The sequence below is a fragment of the Grammomys surdaster genome, unplaced genomic scaffold (assembly GCF_004785775.1).
Source record: "Grammomys surdaster isolate TR1022 unplaced genomic scaffold, NIH_TR_1.0 332948, whole genome shotgun sequence".
NCBI classification, from domain to species: Eukaryota; Metazoa; Chordata; class Mammalia; order Rodentia; family Muridae; genus Grammomys; species Grammomys surdaster.
In genome coordinates, this window is record NW_021628144.1 from 14557 (window position 1) to 32922 (window position 18366).

The following is an 18366-nucleotide window of genomic DNA, read 5'->3' on the forward strand; positions in this document are numbered from 1 at the left end:
GAATCTCTGACAGCATGAGGCTAACTGGCATAGCACATCAGGAACCGAGCAGGCCACATGGCAGGCAGGTGCTTGGTATTTATCTACTGGAGCTACAGAGACAGCTCTGCAGCTAACAGCACAGGCTTCTCTTGCATAGGACCCAGTCCTGGTTTGCAGTACCAACATGGCAGCTCATAAGTGCCCATCCCAGTTCCAGGAGATCTGATACATCAGGCAGGTATGTGGTCCACGTACATATGCTGAGTGAATCCCCCCACCTCCCAACCTTGGAACAGTTGTAGCCTGCCAGCTCTTTCATCCTGTTGTTGTAACATGCCTGCCAGTCATGGACACAGAAAAATAACTTGACTCAGAGCAGGGTCATGCTGATCACATATCCTGTTACTATGTTCCATATGAGGTTTGCTAATCTTAAGATATTCCACAGACCTTTAGGCAGGACCCACCATATTAAAGATCAATATGAACTGTTATATCTAAAGTAGCTTGAGTCAAAGCCAACCTGTACTTCTTGTACCTGCACATGCGCTCACGGTTTGGATTGTTTCTATGGTTTTCCTTTACTAGCTGGCCCTAAGAAATGCTCATTGTCATGGCTCAGCCCCTGAATTCTAAGCGAACTCTGAGCTGCGGCCCTAATTGATCAGTCTTAGGGTATGCATTCAATAAACCACCCCGTCTGACTGAGAGTTGTGTTCATATAGTTTGTGGGGCAACTCCAGGACCCGAACACATGCATGCAGCCAAATATTTATCAGTATAAAATAACAATAAACTCAGAAAAATTATCTGTTGGTTGAATGAACACACGATAGGTCATGGGCAGTCACTGGATGTAGCTGGTATTTCTTTAAAAACCTGAACATCAACAGATGTGATACAAGAAAATGGAGAGGGTTCGGTGCTTCAGAATGCTTGCTTGCTCTTATGGAAGAACTCAAGTTCAATTCCCAGCACCCACGGAGGGTGGCTCATAAGCACCTGTAACACCAGCTCTGGGACATCCTACATCTTCTGTCCTCTGTAGGTACCTGCATGCACATGTGCACAAACACAGAGAAACGCAGGCACATACACAGAAATAAATTTATTAAAAAAAAAAAAAAAGAGGAAAAAGAAAACGCAAGGTAATAGTCTTATCAATTTAACTATGATATCCAAGAGCAGTAAGAATGTCTCAGCTGGGCATGGTAGCACACAGCTATAACCTCAGTACAGCTCCAGAGGTGATGGCAAGAAGATCAGGAGCCCACAAGGTAGGAAAGGCTAGAGGAGCTACTGTCTTAAAAGAATGACCGCCCACTACATTACAGTTGAGCAGAAAATGAAGGCACTGATGAGCGCACTCCGGAGACGGAGGCTACATAATGAGACCCTGCCTTTAAAAAAAAGAAAGGAAGGGGGGAAGGAGGGGAGGGAGGGAGGGACCCAAATACTTTATTTCCTGAAATTCCACGCAATTATTGTGTTGTCAGAAACCAAGGTGAATTACTGGGTAAATGGTACATAAGCAAGTCATTAAACACTTTAATAAAAAAAAAATTGCAAAATATGAAGGACACATTGGATTCTATTTCTAACCATGTCATCAAAACCAACAAAAAGAATCTGCAACAAAACAGCAAAGCCCTTGTTAGCTGCCTTTTGGGAAGTCTACTTGCTTCTTTTCCATCAGGGTCTTAAGTAGCCTGGGCTGGCCTTGAATATCTGATCCTGTCACCTCACAACCAGCCCTGGTTTACAAGGTACTGGGGATCAAACCAGGGCTTCTTGCACACTAGGCAAACACTCTACAAAAACTCTTAGTCCCCAGCCCTCCATGTACTTCTTAAAGATGAGCAATCCTGGCAGTAACGAGGACTCCCAACAACCAAGGACTGGGACAGCCCTTTCTAACACTCTCAGCCAAAATTTATGACTTTACACCATAGAGGGCAGTGGTTCTCTGACTACGTGAGATATTTTCCTTTTCATTCTCTTACAGTTTTTATGTTTTAAGAACATTTTACACAGTAAAAAATTATAGTTTGCAAATGTCTTCAAAATAAGTATGAGACTGCTCCTCTCCCAGGGACTAGCTCCCCAAATGCCCTCCTCTAGTCAGCATGCTTACCTGCACTGAAGTGGGGCAACTTGTCATTGATATACATCAAGCAGTACGCGCTGACATTTCTCAGGCCCCCGTAAGAATCTCTTTCAAGTTCCTCCCAGGAAGACTCAGTAACAGAGATGTCGTTGTATTTGAGCCAGATCTGCCGGGGCTGGTTATAGATGTATGCCCAGTAGTGTCCTGCACTGGCTTGTCCTTCATGAACAAGAACTGCATGTAAGCGATAAGGCACCTGTAAATAAGAAAGGAGGGTTCTCAGATCGGGCACAGAAATCAGATGGTATCTATGTCACTACAACTCTGAACATTCCCAACTAGCAAAAGGGAATGCCCATCTAAACACAAGATAACATTCACATCAGGCATATTACCAAGTCAGGACAGACCAATGAAAACACAATCTTGGAGGCTAGCCAGGGTCCAATCCCAGGGCCCTTAGAATGAGAGTCAAACCAAGTCTTGCTGGAGGCTCTGCCAACCCTAAGTTCTGCTCAGTACCTAATCGTCCTTTCACTCAGGGGCAGATTTCTCTGAAGCAGCACAAGAGAGAAGAGGGGAAGTCAAAAGTCACAGGATCTGTTCCTATTCCAACCACAAGCATGCTCACTGACCTGCAGGGAGCAGAGCCAAGTTCTGGAGGTTACTCGGCCATGAGCCCTTCACAGAACTGCCTGTGCACAGCCGTGTCCAAACCCCTACTACTGAATACAAAGGAGTGTGGACAGCAAGGATTTCTGCTCTGACTGCCTCCCTTCTGGAATCTCGAGTTAGTAGAGAAATAAAGCCTGAGGACACTACTGGAACCTCTCAAAGGAACTTAGAATGGATAACTGATCTCCAGTCAGTTTTCCACTGCACTGCTTCAATGACCACTTGGATGATGCAGGGTAGTGATCACACTGTGAACCCCAAAACTATGTTATTTACTGGAAAAACCTGGGTGCTTTCTCTGACTCTCTGAGTTAGCAGTCTTTCACCCTAGCATCTGGTTCCCGAGTTTTTACTGGTAAAATCAAATAATTGAGATTTTGTTAACACCACCACTTAGAGAAAAACTTTTTATTAATACTTAATAGCAAATTAGATTTGTCATTTTTATAATTATGTTATAATCATGTGGACGTGGATATGTACATGGAGTTCACGTGCCCATAGAGGGTGAGACATATCAGATCTCCCTAGAATTGAAGTCATAGGTGTATCCGGGAACTGAACTTGGATCCTCTGCTAAACAGCTACACTCTTAACTGCCAAGCCATCTCTCCAGCTCCTAACAGCAAATATATCTCTATTATATGAAGAAACACCACATGGCAGAATCCAAAAAAGGACAATTTAGGTTTCAACGTAAGCAGAAGACACTCTGAATTCTTCAACTGGATGTAAGGGAATGTATTCTATCTTAGCGAGAAATCCATGCCGCTCTTGTGGTATTATACCCTCTGCCTTTAGTACCAGCCCATTTCCCTTCACCTTTAATTCTACCTGACGAAGAAGAGGATCACAGTACATCTGCTCAATAGCCTGTGTGGTGCTCGAGATACAATTCTTTAAGTCTGTTAAGAAGAAAAACCTCATTAGGTGAGAGCATCTGTGACAGGCCCTGCAACAGACAGTCCTGCTTCTCTGTCCCCACGCTGTCATGACTTCTGCTTCCCACCAGGAGGCACGAAGCAGCGTGGTGCTCAAGGGGCGAGTGCTTCAGGTTATAAAGGCTTTTAATTCAATGTAATTACACTGAGGGCTTTAATAAATTATTCTTATAAATCTACACTGAAATTTCTTAAAGCAATTGTCTCAATTTAGGAAAAATCCTTCCATGAACCGAAGCAAGAGTATAATGGGAGGAGAAAGCTGGGTGCAGAGGCAAAGAAGCACATGCTTATCTTGTCTGAGGGCCCAGGCCAGGAGGGAGGCCAAGCAAGAATGGAGTATGGGTGGACTGGCTGGTTTTGTGTGGCAACTTAACACAAGCTGGAGTTATCACAGAAAAAGGAGCTTCAGTTGAGAAAAATGCCTCCATGAGATCCAGCTAAGGCATTTTTCTCAATTAGTGATCAAGGGTGGGAGGCCCCTTGTGGGTGGTGCCATCCCTGGGCTGGTAGTCCTGAGTTCTATAAGAAAGCAAGCTGAGCAAGCCAGGGGAAGCAAGCCAGTAAGTAACATCCCTCCATGGCCTCTGCATCAGCTCCTGCTTCCCGCCCTGCTTGAGTTCCAGTCCTGACTTCCTTTAGTAATGAACAGAAATGTGGAAGTGTAAGCTGAATAAACCCTTTCCTCTTGGTCATGATGTTTGTGCAGGAATAGAACCCCTGACTAAGACAATGGGCAAGCTACCGTTTAGAAAGCATTCATTTTGTTAAGATGCTCAAACCTGTGAGCACAGTCCCCATACTGAGAAAGCTGGGGAAGGAGGATAGCGACTTTGAGATTAGTCTGTGCTATAAAAGGAGATCTTATCTTTAAAAATAGCAAGAGAGATATTAAACCAAATTTTCTTTTAACAAGGCCTGGTTATGAGGCAAACACTGTTACTAGCCTTTTACAATCAATTACAATCTTTACATTTAAACAAATTTAAATGTGCAGCATGATGGAAGCACATGAACCACATGAAGTCAGGTCAGTTCTGAGACCCCACCTCAAAGGGACAGGACAAGAGCAGGAAAGAAGGGAGAGGAGGAACAAACACTGCTTTATCTCAGCGAGGGGTCCCACAACTGCAACTATGTTACTATTCCAGAGGACCAAGCCTACAAACAAGAAGTGCAGAAGTCACAGTGGCCAGGCCTCATGCACAGCAATGAGGGAACAAATACCTAGAGTGCCTGGCTTCCAAATAGCTAGGAAAACCAGTGAGTAGCTAACAAGTTTTCAGAGCACCAACCTTGTATATCCTGTTCAATTTCACTCCGCCACCTCTGAAGACAGGTCTTAACAAAATTCATCTCCTCATTTGTGACTGTCCGAGGAGCTGGGGGTGCAGGCATTTCCAAGGAAGAGTGAGGAGAGGTAAATGGCCCATTCATTACCTCAGAGTTGGGAAGAGCATCATCCAAAGAGGAGAAGGTACTTTCAGTATCCCGAGAGTAGCTTTCAGGACTTGAACTGAAGAAGATAAAAGATGGCACTTCCTTTGTAGCATCTAAAATGCAAGTTGGGGTGGGCATGGTGGCAGAATCCGGTAATCCCACCCCTTGGGAGGCTAACATAGGACTGTTTCGACTTTGAGACTACCCTGGTATAGGTAAGGGCCTATCTCAAAAAAAGAAAAAAGTTCAATTTGACCCAAACTAATGTACTTCAGAAAACCAGCTGCTTTATGAAAAGATACAATAAAGATATGACCCCTAGCAACCGTGAGGCTGAGGCTGAGGTAGAAAAGACCTCAATTGCAAGGCCAACATAAGCTACACAGTGAGGCCTTATCTAAAATCTATATATAGATTTTACCACCGCAGTCCAGATAACAACTAGGTTTTTAACATAAGCTGTTTTCTCTGTGAGGGACAAGTATGTTCTAGTAATTTTATTAGCCAAAGACACACACATCACGGAGCGTGACCCAAGCTGAACCTGCTGGCACCGTCAAGCTATAATGCTGGCTAAACAGGCAGAGTCAGAGGACTGCTCCACCTGGCCTCCCTGTGTGTTCCCAAGCCTAGCCGAACTCCTCTAGGCTTGTCCTCAGAATTCTTGCCAGTTCTTCCTTAACTGCATAACTCTGCTCATAAGTTTTTTCTTGCTGTTAATTTAGCCATGCCCCCTTCATGGCAGATGAAGTACAGAATGTCTAGAGGACACCTGGATCTCTGAGGAAGCCCTGAGAGTCTCAAAGCAGTCCTGAAGTCTGATCCACACAGCAGACAGTGAGAAGCCTCTGTCCAGGAACGCAGGTAACCAAACCCTTCTGGAAGGCAGAGCCCCCTCTCTGAGCTACCTGAGGGGTCCTCAGCAGGTGGGAGGGTGGGAAATGAATCAAATAAGAACGGGAAACAATACAAACCATTTACAAAATCTGCTTGTTACCTGTCCTTGGCTGTGAGGTCAGAAACCGGGCAGTGCACTGAGGGAAGTGGTAATGTCCCATGCTCAGCACTTGCAGACAGACAGCTTTCAGAGGCGGGTTTTGTACTGGCAAATTCAATAACGTATTTCAACATGTCGGGGAGTGGGAACCGAGATGGGCCCGAGCCGTACTTCACATACCTAAGAGGCAAAGACACTGGAACACTACTGCCCAAGTCTGCTATGCATTGTAATAACTGCTGACAAAGACTTACCATGCAGAGCTGCTAATATAATAATAACCCAGCTATAATCCCAGCAGCTCAGGAGGTTGAAGTAGAAAGATCACAAAAAGTTTGAGCCCTGACTGGATTACAAAGTAAGTCTGGGGCAAGCTACTAACAGCCTATCTCAATATAACAACAAAGTCCTATATTATTCCTAAAGGCATATACTATTTAATTGGTTACTCAATCTATAGGGTTAAGAGTGAAGGCCGCCAGCAGTCTGATGCCTCACAGAGAACAGTTTCAGACGGCTCCAGCTCTGCTCTCCTGTCCCACCAGTTAGGCTCTGCTCACAAACCTAAGTTCTTTCTTAGAGGACAGTGTTCCAGACTGAGAAACAAGCTGGTCATTAGTTCTCATGGCATTGTCTTTGTCCTCTCTAAACCAACTGCCTCATAACTGAGAGTGAGAGAAATCCAAAAATAAACATTAGGCCTTAACAAAGACAAGGTGGTGGTAGCCCATGCCTTTGATCCTAGCACTTGGGAGGCAGAGAACTCTGATTTCTGTGAGTTCAAAGCCAGCACAGTCAGTCTATGGAGCCAAAGTTGTCTCCAAAACCCAAAACCAAACCAACCAACAAAACAGCCCCCCAAAACCAAAAACCACCACCACCTCCACCAAAAAGGAAAGAAAGAAAAGAAAGAAGGGGGGGAGGGAGGGAGGGAGGCCGGCAGGCGGGCAGGAGGGAAGGAAAGAAATTAGACATTAAAGGTCAGAGCCCCCCCCCCAAAAAAACCAGCAATCTTCCTTTTACAGGGTCTTAAATACTCTATTTTTTTAAATTAATGTATCTTATGTACACTACACTGTAGCTATCTTCAGACACACCAGAAGAGGGCATCAGATCTCATTACAGATGGTTGTGAGCCACCATGTGGTTGCTGGGAATTGAACTCAGGACCTCTGGAAGAGCAGCAGTCAGTGCTCTTAACTGCTGAGCCATCTCTCCACCCCTTATATACTCTATTATTCATAAATGTGATCAATTGCATAGGCCAGCCAGTTATAAATTATTCAAGATTTCTCCAGTAGGAGTAATATTCTCAAATATGTGACTGAAATAATAGAGTACTTTTACAGTTATTTAGGATATATTTTTATTTTATGTGTATGGATATTTTGCCTGCAAGTATATCTGCACCACATGCATGCCTGGTGCCCTAGATGCCCATAAAAAGGGTGTAGGACTCATGATAACTAGAGTTATGAACTGTCACAAGCTGCTATGTGGATCCTGGGAACTGACCCTGGATCCTCTGCAAGTGGTAACTACTGAGACACCACTCCGACTGGACACTTTCACTTGCGTGCATGTATGCTTAGAGTCCAGAAGAGGGCACTGCATCCCCTGAAGCTTGATTACAGGTGGTTGTGGCCATATGACACGAGCGAGCATAGTGTACACTTTTCACCTCTGAGCCATCTCCAATCTCTAGACAAACTATTCTAACAATACTTACTATCTGCCATTACTAGCACATTACTTTAAAGTCACTATGGAGATGCAGGCAGGACGGGAAATCACGGTCATGCTCAGACACATCACACTGTCTGAGGACACAGGAGACTCCACCTCCACAACAACGGTAGTTCCTGTGGTCAGTTAAGTGAGCAGCGCAGGGCTGCAAACACCTATAATTCCGACAGTTGAGAGGCAGAGGCAGGCAAATCATTACGATCTTAAGACCAGCCCTGATCCACAAAACAAGTTCAGGCCAACCAAGGCTTGCTTACACAGCGAGATCTTTTCTCTAAAAACCTAAACCAGCAAACAAAAGAAGGAAGAAAATGAAAACACGAGTAGAAAATGAGCATTTTTAACTCAGCATCAAACTCATGACACAGGACGGAGAGCAAAGGCAGCCGTAGCAAGGCTTGCCTACCACCTACTATGATGTCCCTCAGGGTCACTAACAGAGAGCTGGCATGTGCCTGCCAGGGTGAAAAACCTGAGCCAGTTGTTTAATCCCTGGCACTCACTTGGCCATGCTCTTGCGCTACTAGTTTATCAAACTCAATGCACACTTCACAGAGGGCAGAGCTGGCACTTCAGCACAGAAATGGGTGCCAGCCTTCAGCCCCTCCAGGCTTATTACATTTTAATAAAATACTTAATATAAAATCCCGCACAAGTTTTTCTCCTCTAAGGAACTTGTGTTTATTTGTCACCATCACTTCTGAGTCCCCGCTCTGAGAGCCATGACTTCACAATGCAGCACCTGCTTTGACTAATAGGACCAGGGCAAGGGAGGAACGGGCTGGGACAGGAAGGGATAGAGTCCCTACCTAGAGTCTAGAGCATTTGCCTACCATCTACAAGGTGTTCAAGTCTCAGCACAGGATAAAAACAAAAACACAGCAAAGGTAGTTTCAAAATTGTCTTGTCTATCATGTACACAAGAAATCTCCCTCTCAGTATCTTACATAGTTACTTACAGAAATAATAAGCATTTTATTTGTTTTCTGAGACAAGGTCAGGGATAATCCCAGTTGGCCTGAAAGTCTCCATCCTCCTGTCCCTAAGTCCTGAGCTCATAGGTATGCTCCACCATACCCTACCTTTTTGTTTTTCTGAGGCAGAGTTTACGCTGTACTCAGATTAGCCTAACCTGGACTACATAGCCCAAACCAGTCTCAAAAACCACTCAATTCTCTTGTCTCCCAAATTCTGAGACTACTGGCCACGATGCCTATTTTTAGACTTAAAAGTGATGTATGGATGTGTTAAGAAAATCCAAATATAAAGTTGTATTAAAAAAAAAAAACATTAAAGTTACCGACCCCCATCTCAGTTCTGTATCTCACAGAATGTTCTTGGATATATGTGGGGTATGTCACATATATATATACATGTTTGTATAGGTTAAAAAAATCCACTCATTTATTGTTATGTGTATGAGTGTTTTGCCTGCATATTTGTATGTGTATCACGTGTGTGCAGGAACCTACAGAAACCTGAGAAGGTATCAAATTCCTTCCAAGTGGAGCCATAGATAGTAGTGACCTGTCACACGGATGCTAGGAACCAACCAAGCCAGTTCTTTCTTCTGCAAGAGCAGTAAACAGTAAGTGTTCTTTGCAGAGCATTCTCTAGTCTTTAGTTCATATCTAGGAAGTTACATTTTGGCCAGTAAGGTGGCTTAATAGAGAAAAGTGTTTGCTGCCAAGCCTGATGCACTGAGTTTAGTTTCTAGGACCCACATGGCTGAAGGAGAGTCAACTTTAGAAAGCATCCTCTGACCTCCATATACTCACAAATGTACACATAAAATAAGTAAATAAACAAAAAAAACAAAATTAAAATTACCACCCGTTGGTTTTAAAGCTAGAGGGCTCAGTAGTTAAGAGCATAGTCTCTTATGAAAGGCCCTCGTTCCACTCCTAGCAGTGTGGATAAACTCAGTCTGTAACTGTAGATCCAGGGTATCTGACACTCTCTTCTGGCCTCCAGAGATACCAGCACTCCCAGATGTACATAGTCACACATAGATACAACATATAAATCATTCAAAAAGAAACAGCAATATTACACTAAGGAAATTAATTCCAAAGTCTCAGTGACTCTTGCTTTAAGTTCTCTAAAAATAACTGGGCCAGTGACATGGCACAGCAGATAAAGGCACTTGTCACCAAGCTTGCTGACCTAGGTTTGATCCCCAGAATCCACATAAAGATAGAGAGAGAAAATTGATTCTGCAGGCTGTCACCTGACCTTCTTATGAATGCAGCGGAACATATGTCCATATTCTCTCCCTCTCCCCCCCTTCTCCTACCCCATACTCCCACACAGCAAATAATGTTTGTTAAATGTTAGTTAATATTGGATCTGGGTAGAGCTTGTGAGGACCTGGCAGTGGACTGGTGAGGTCGGAGAGAGGGTGTTACTAAGATGAAGCAGTTAAGAGCACCAGCTGCTCTTCCAGAGGATCCCGGTTCAAGTCCCAGGACCCGCATGGCGGCTCCCCAGCTGTCTAATTCCAGTTACAGAAACTCTGACACTCATACAGACACGCACACACACAAGCAGGCAGAAAGAAGAACACTTCCAAAAAGGCACAGGAAATTTAAAAAAAAAAAAAAAACTAGATGAAGAAGAGAGGAAGCTACCAACAGTATGGATTTCCTTTGTAAATGTTAAAGCAATCTATCTAGACTACGAAGACCTTGCCTAAGGAGATCTGGGTGATTCCATTTTAAAACAAAGAAAGCGCAGTCTGCCAGAAGAACCTTGTACACACCAGGAGCTTGAGCTCCAGTACTCGGTCAGCATCACCCCATCTCAACACTCTACAAGCCCATTTTCCCCAAGTGAAATAGCCAGGCTTGGAGGCCATTCAATGCAATTCCAACCCTTAGGGAGGTAGAGGCAGGAGAATCAGAAGTCCAAGGTCATCCTCTTTTAGAGTTTGGGCTACAGAAAACTCTGTCTCAAAAAATCCATAGAGGACAAGTGACAGACAGCATTGCTTCTCACATTCGTTTAGTCAGAGAGCAGAAAGAGCAGGAAGAGAGACTGCCAGAGTCACAGTGTGCCTGGGTCCCTCAAGCCCTCAGGAGCACTCCCCCACACATGCCAGCTAGCCCTGAAGACTCCTTTATATCTATAGTGAGGATATTGGCTATCTTATAAAACACCAGTTATTAGTTACGCTCGGGACTTCTAAACACAATCTCTGATCTTATGCTTGCTTTATGTTTCAAAGCATAAAACTACCCAGAGACTCACCTTTCTAATTTTTGCTGCAGAACTTGTATTTCCTCCTTCAACTTCCGAATACTCTCTCTCTTACTTCGGATAAGCTCTTTGCTCTTGTACATGTACCTAAACAAATGACAATCAAGTACAAGAGTTCTATCAGCAAGTATCAGTGACAAAACCTCAGTGAAGGTCTCCTCACACAGGCAGTTATCCATTAACCAATACTAAATTTTTATTTTATTTTGGGGGTTTTGGGCTTTAGACAGAATCTCATAGCCCAGAGTGGTCTCCAACTCCCTCTGTAGTGGAGGCTCCCCTTGAATTTCGGGCTAAGTTACGGGGTACCAAACCCACCAGAGTGCACTGCCGTGGATCACACTCAGGCTACAGTTCTCAACCCCAAGGTCAGCAAGGATGGATGCCCACTCTCACCATTATCCCTAAATGCTTTCCTAAAGGTGAAGGCAGTACAGTAGGTAAGTCAAAGAAACAAAAGGTGCAGAGACAGCAGCACAGGAGGCAGAGCTGTTCTTCAGCTGCTGCTTGCAGCAGCCACAAGACCCTAGCAGACTTAGTGAGTTTATTCCAACCCAAAGAGACAATGTCACTTAATAACCAGTACAATCAACCTGATTTCCATCTGCTCAAAGAGAACAGAGTAAAATTTCAAAAACTCAGAATATCAAAAGTTTGATTTACCTAATGATGGAAGGGCTGTACACCAAAATTTGTAGCACATCACAGAGAAATAAAGATGTGAAAACAAAATGATGCTCAGAAGAAAAAGATCACAATCTAAGACGTCATTTCTCCCCAAACTGAGTGACAGGTGTGGCACAATCCAACCAAATATCCCTTATTTTGGCAGAAACTGGCAAGACACTAAAATTTCCATGGAAATGCAAGGAGCCAAAAGCTAAAACCATTTTGAAGCAAAAGACTCTGGAGAGTGTATGGATTCTCTTGCCAAATTAAACAAAATGAAAACAAACAAACAAATTTAAAAATGTCTCAAGTTCCAGGGGGAGTGGGGATGAGCTCTGAGATAGATCTGCTTCCTTACTAATATGCTAATATTGGGTGCTTGAGCTCTCTCGATCTCTCTCTCCCCACCCCAATATAACTGGGTCCTTCTTAGAGAAGCTTTCAAAAAATCAATTTTCCATGTGGTGGCTGGAGAATGAGGGCTTTTTTTAAATGTCAAAGTTAGAGAAAGTTATGTTCCCCAATTTGGATGTAAAACAGAAACTTAAGTATAATTAGAAACTTAGTTGATATTCCAGTGGGTTTGTATATATAGTTTTACCATGACATTGTAAACTAGTACCTGCCTTGCATTTTTTACTCTATTGGTTTACAGTGTCCACAGATTTATGTTTTTATGGATTTATGTTCTGAGCCCAGATATATGCCTAGCTCTTCAGTCACAGTGCTGCACTCTGGAAGGTTCATACAATTGAAATGTGCACATTATCAGCTGTCCAGGTGATCTCCACACACAGTTACATAGCTCACAGTCCTTTCTACTGCCGCGCTTAAAATCAGAGTCAGTTAACCAATACTCACCTATCCATATAGATAATCTGAGGAAATTCCAGCTTATTATGAATTTTCTCAGGCTGCCCAAGAGACTGATTAAACTCAAATCTGGAGAGTTCAAAGGTCAACACTGGAGGCAGCTTTGTAAACCAACGCTGCCAAGGTAACATGGGGAAAAGAGAAGTTACTGTCAAGAAATAAACTTAAAATACCTTTCACCAAACTTCTTTTGATATGGAATTTATATCTAAGACAACTTAATATTAAATAGCATTTAATCTCACCTACTATCTTAAATACTTAGGATTATACTTGAAGAGTATGACCAAACCTCCCTCAGCCTCCAAAACTACTGGCTAGCACTGCGTTCAACCATCACCTTTAGAAATAACCACTGCAGGATACAAGAACTGACCAAACACCAAAGCAAGTCATTCCCTAAGAGTCGTTAGAATTTAAGATGTTGAGATCTTACAGGAAACACCCTAACAGCATGTAACTAGGGGATAACTGCATCCAATAATCATCTAAAAAGACAGACACTGTAAATATATTATGTACTGTTTATTTATAGCTAGCCACAGTTTAAGTCCTGTTTATGAATAAAATTTTAAAATAGTCTCAGGATGTTATAATCTTCCATGTTTCTGAGGAAAATAATCTCTGACTTCCAAGATACAAGTTTCTGAAAAGACAGCCAGGCCAGTGAACCTACAATGGCACCCAGAGTTTCAGAGTAGAATTGCTTCCTGAAATGAAAAGAACCCAGTTGAACACGCTGAGTACAGCTGAGGAAAGCCTGTACTAGCAGAAGCTTTGCTCACCCCACTAGAGGCTCCCACAGGTAGCTGTTGGCACCAGGTACAACTAACTGATCCCCTCACAGCTAAATGTTTTTATCTTTGTTGTTTGCTTGAGACAGGGTCTCAATCACTAAACAGCTACTGCTGGCCTTGAACTTTTAACAATCCTGATTAATCAGTCTTGTAAATGACAGAATTACAAACATAAGCCACCTTGCCTTCGGGTTAAATCTAATTAAACAAGCATAATGACTCTTGCTAGGGTTTTATTTTTACAGACTTCTGCTTTTTACTGGATACCGCTTAAGTAGTAACTACTCATTCCTAAGAGAAAGCATCACTGTACACACAGGGTACAGCTCATCCTGGAGAAGCTGAGGAGGAAGCGCTCTCCATATTCTAGCATCTTCTAGAGCTAAAACACCTCCACAGGCCCATGTCAGGTGCTCTACCTCAAATCAAGTCAGTTTCTCCTATCATAATTCTTAAATGGACAGTTCCAAAAGCCAGTTTTGCCTCAAAAATGTGTGAGAGTAAGCCAAATGAGGTAACGTGGACAATTACACTGCACTGACGCTCACTAATCTCTGCCTAACTGGAATGTTGATGTATTAATTACCCTCACATTAATATATTCTTTCCAACCCATCAAACCTAAGAATCCCACATAAATGAAAATTACATTTTAAAATGTAAAAGCAAAGGCCGAAATTACAAACTGAGAATAAATATTGTAACAGGAAAATATTCTAAATGGCATACCATAAGAGTTATTCACTTTTACTCTCCGAAATATGGAGACAGTGCATTCTCCCTACTCAGGCACAGGTAGGCGTCAACAGAAAGGGAGAAACTTGATCATACTGAAAGCATCAGAAGCAGCATAAACCTTTACACACGTAACTCAGCTTTAGCAGGAACTTCAGAGTGTAAAGACTCATGATTCACATCAACTGGTTAGAGATGGGAGACAGATCCACGTTCTGCTCAGCGTGTGGTGACCTAACATGTGAACTTGTTTGCCTACAAGTTCAGTCCTACTTAATTGGCTTTGTCACTGGCAATATACAGCTTACCTCTTGTCCATACTTCACTGAACGATCAGAAGGAAGCAGTGCGATGTCACCTTCCACCATGGCCCCTTCCAAACACTCGTCTAAGTTGTGGTAACCGTTTACCTGAAGAGGGTACTGGCCGAAGGTCTCGTTGTTACAAAAGGGCTTTCCTAGGCAAAGAGAGGATTGTTCAGTTTCACTACCACCATTTAAAGTCTAGTTCTCTGGCTCCACTGAGACACCGCCTTTTAGGATTCAGTAGTTTCTGAGAACTGGTGAAAAATACACTGGTGGAAGGCATGAGCACGCTACATGTAGCAAACCCAAGGCACTTGCCTTCTCGTCAAACCCATCACCAGAGTCCTGGCTGCACTGGAATACAACTACAGAAGATGCACCAGAGCAACGGAGGCCTGAGTCATGGTTAACTATGCATGCTAGGGCACAGTCGGTGAATGCCAGACTTAGGGGGTTATTACAAACAAATTACATTCTTCAAAAACACGTATTTCAATATGGACACCATGCTCAACACCTGTAGTCCTGGTCCTTGAAAGGCTGACTATTGAGAATTCAAGGCCATCCTAAACTACACAGCAAGACACTGTCTCAAAAAAAAAAAAAAAAATCAATAACTCAAAATATTTCAAGGGAAAAGAAAGGGTAGAAGTGAAGCCCAGTCATACATGAACCACGCTTGGAGGCTGAGGGACACTTCTGACTCAATATGGGCAGTCCTGGGTTGCTTTCTCCACGGGAAGGGATTTCAATACTGATTAAAACAAACTCTGAGGCTAAGTGTTCTAGGTTAGCCCTAGCTCCTTTGTGTGTGGGGCTTACTAACCCACGCAGGCACAAGGAGGAAGTCAGCTTGGGGATCTTCCATCTTCTCCATCTCTTGGGGGTGGGCAGTCTCACAAAATGTAAAATGGGACTATGCTGGCTAGTTTCATGGCAACTTGACACAAGCTAGAGTTATCTGAAAAGAGGGAACCTTAACTGAGAATTTGCATCCATAGGATCTGGCTGTAGAGATTTCTCTTAATTAGTGATTGATATGGAAGAGCCCAGCCCATTGTGGACAGTGCCATCCTTAGGCTGGTGGTCCTGGGTTCTATAAGAAAGCAGGCTGAGCAAGCCATGGGAGCAGATCAGTAGTAAGCAGCACCCCTCCCTGGTCTGCTTCCATCCATTCCTGCCTCCAGCTGTTAAACCGGGATGGACGGCAGAGGTGTATTTCACATACCAGCGTGGACCTGGCTGGCAGGTTCTCCTGCAGGCATACCCTGCCCGCTACCATGAACTTCTCCAACCCAGGGGCTGGGCTGCCCTTTCCTATATGACCCAACTGTTTTGGCTACCTGGTTCCCTTCTCCTTCCCCCCTCTCCCTACATGGCTCAGGGTCACAACTACTCTGGACTCATCCAGATGTCCCTGCCTCTGGCTATGCTCTCCCACATATCTACAATGAACAACCATGTCCTTTCCTTTTTAATTCTTTTTTTTTTCCATTCACTAGCCCTGCCCTGATTTTCTTCAATGATGGATTGTGATGTGGAAGTATAAGCCAAATACATCCTTTCCTCTCTAACTTGGTTTTGGTCATGGTACTTTATCATCACAGCAATAGTAACCCTAAATAAGAAAAGGATGTTTTAAAATTGTATGTATAAATTGAGAATTTAAATAGATATTTGACTTTTTTTTTTTTTTTTGGTTTTTTTCGAGACAGGGTTTTTCTGTGTAGCCCTGGCTGCCCTGGAACTCACTGTAGACCAGGCTGGCCTCGAACTCAGAAATCCGCCTGCCTCTGCCTCCCAAGTGCTGGGATTAAAGGCGTGCACCACCACTGCCCAGCTGATATTTGACATTTAAAAATGCTCATTCTTTGAAGAAATTGTGTGTGGTGATTTATGAGGAAAGTCTCTAACAGGCTCAGGCATGGGAAAACCTCATGCCCAGTTTGTAGGCTTAGGCGGTATGGCCTCAGTAGAGAAGGATGTCACCCGAGGCTGCCTGAGGAATTCACAGCCTCACTCGACTTTCAGTTTGGTCTCTCCTCTCTCAGCTTCCTGCTCCTGGCGCCATGCCTGCCATGACTCCCCACCATCACGCCCTCTGGAATAGCAGCTAAAATTACACTTGATAATTTGCTTTTGGTCATGGTGTTTTACCCAACAGAAAAGTACCTAATGCAGAAGCTCGTACAGAGAATTACTCTCTGGATGGCCTGAAGCGATCAAGAACCTGACCTTGCTGACTTTCTGGAGGAATGTGGAAGACCTTGGAACTAAAGTGTTGACTTAGGCAGAGCTTAAAGGAGTGTTCTAATAGGAGCCAAGCTGCCGAGAGCAAGGAGAGTGCAGAAGCCTGGCAGCCAAGATGAACAGCACCAGGCCAGTCCTGTGATAGTCTGGAAAGAGTCTGGGCCACCTTCTGCCTTTACACTATGAACTTGCCTGAGGCAAACTTTAAAACAGGACTGATTTCTTTGGCAGAGAAAATTTCAAGACTGCATCATGTTGAGTTTACGGCATGGTTATTATTGTCGATGCTTCCATAGGTCTACCATGAAAAAGACATGGGGCAGAAAAAAGGACAAAATGTACGGTTTGGAGAGAAAAGAATACCAGGAAGTTTAATGTTATGGGTAAAACACATGTGGGAGGAAGGGCTGTAACTGTTAGGAGGTTCAGAACTTTAAGGATAGGCTGTTCTGTGTCAGAACAGATGAAGGGTTTCCTCAGGGCAAGACCACACACAGCAAACTTCCAACTTGCAACAGAGAACTCCTAGAAAGCAACAAGAGTAAAAGCCTTTGCTAACGTGACTCAAGAAAGCAAGGATCCAGCCCAAGCTGGCAGCCAAAGTTGGCAATGTCTGTTGTCCATGTGGTGCTGACTTAAAGAGACTTTAAGCCCTTTAAAACTGAAGTCCCAGACAGCAGACACTGAGCTACAAGATGTGGGCTTTGTCCTGGTAGATTTTGGTTTTATACTGATCCAATATTTCCTCACTACGCCCCCACTCCTCCCTTTTGGTATGAGAATGTATATATTCTGTGCCATTATATGTTCAGAATATGTAAACTGCCTTTTGATTGTACAAGGGGCTACAATTAAGAGACTGCCTTAAGTCTCAGAAGAGACTTTAGACTTTTAAATAGAAGACTGTGAAAGACTACAGACAATTTTGGAAGTTAGATTAAATAGTTTACACTACACTATGGCCATGAGCCTACGGAGGCCAGGGAGTAAGATACTGCAGTTTAAATGAGACGTGTTTCTCAGGGTCTCATATCTGAACCTTTTTTGTCCATGAGGTAGCCTTGTTAGCTGAGGTAGCTATGTCTTTGGGAGGTGGACTGTGAGAGTTCACAGCTTTGCCCTGCTTCCCATTTGCTCTGGCTGCTTCATGCTTACAATTAAAGATGTGACCTCTCAGTCAGTTTCCTGCCAGCTGCCAAATGCCATTTTGTTCTCACCACTATGGATTCTAACCCTCTAGACCCAGAAGCTAAAACACTTCTCCATAGTCATGATATCTTATCACAGCAACAGAGCAGTAGCTACTACACATGGTACTGGGCTGTATCTAACACACACACACACACACACACACACACACACACACACACACACACCCCTGTGGCTGTTGGTGTACCAGTTTAAGAATGCACCCAGAGTTCTAGTCCTAGTACCAACAATAAATACATACAGTAAGTCTAAAACACAAGGTCCAGTGGTGGTGCGTGGCTACAATCTCATGGGAGTGAGGCTGATATAGGGAAGAACTGGCCATGGGTTCACAAGCTGCTGAATCCACAGAAGTTTCCATACTACTCTATTTACACACAGT

The 18366-nt window shown here is 43.6% G+C and overlaps 1 protein-coding gene across 1 annotated transcript in view; it reads right to left on the minus strand.

Annotated features, from left to right (window-relative positions):
• LOC114616672 (ubiquitin carboxyl-terminal hydrolase 28-like) overlaps positions 1–18366 on the minus strand; it is a gene marked incomplete at its 5' end in the record, with an annotated part of 40379 nt that overhangs the window by 9749 nt on the left and 12264 nt on the right. The window contains 7 exons of the mRNA XM_028762100.1: positions 2117–2345; positions 3599–3669; positions 5001–5221; positions 6143–6322; positions 11138–11233; positions 12677–12804; positions 14529–14677. Coding sequence (XP_028617933.1) covers positions 2117–2345; positions 3599–3669; positions 5001–5221; positions 6143–6322; positions 11138–11233; positions 12677–12804; positions 14529–14677 — 1074 coding nt within the window. The remainder of the gene's footprint in view (positions 1–2116; positions 2346–3598; positions 3670–5000; positions 5222–6142; positions 6323–11137; positions 11234–12676; positions 12805–14528; positions 14678–18366) is intronic.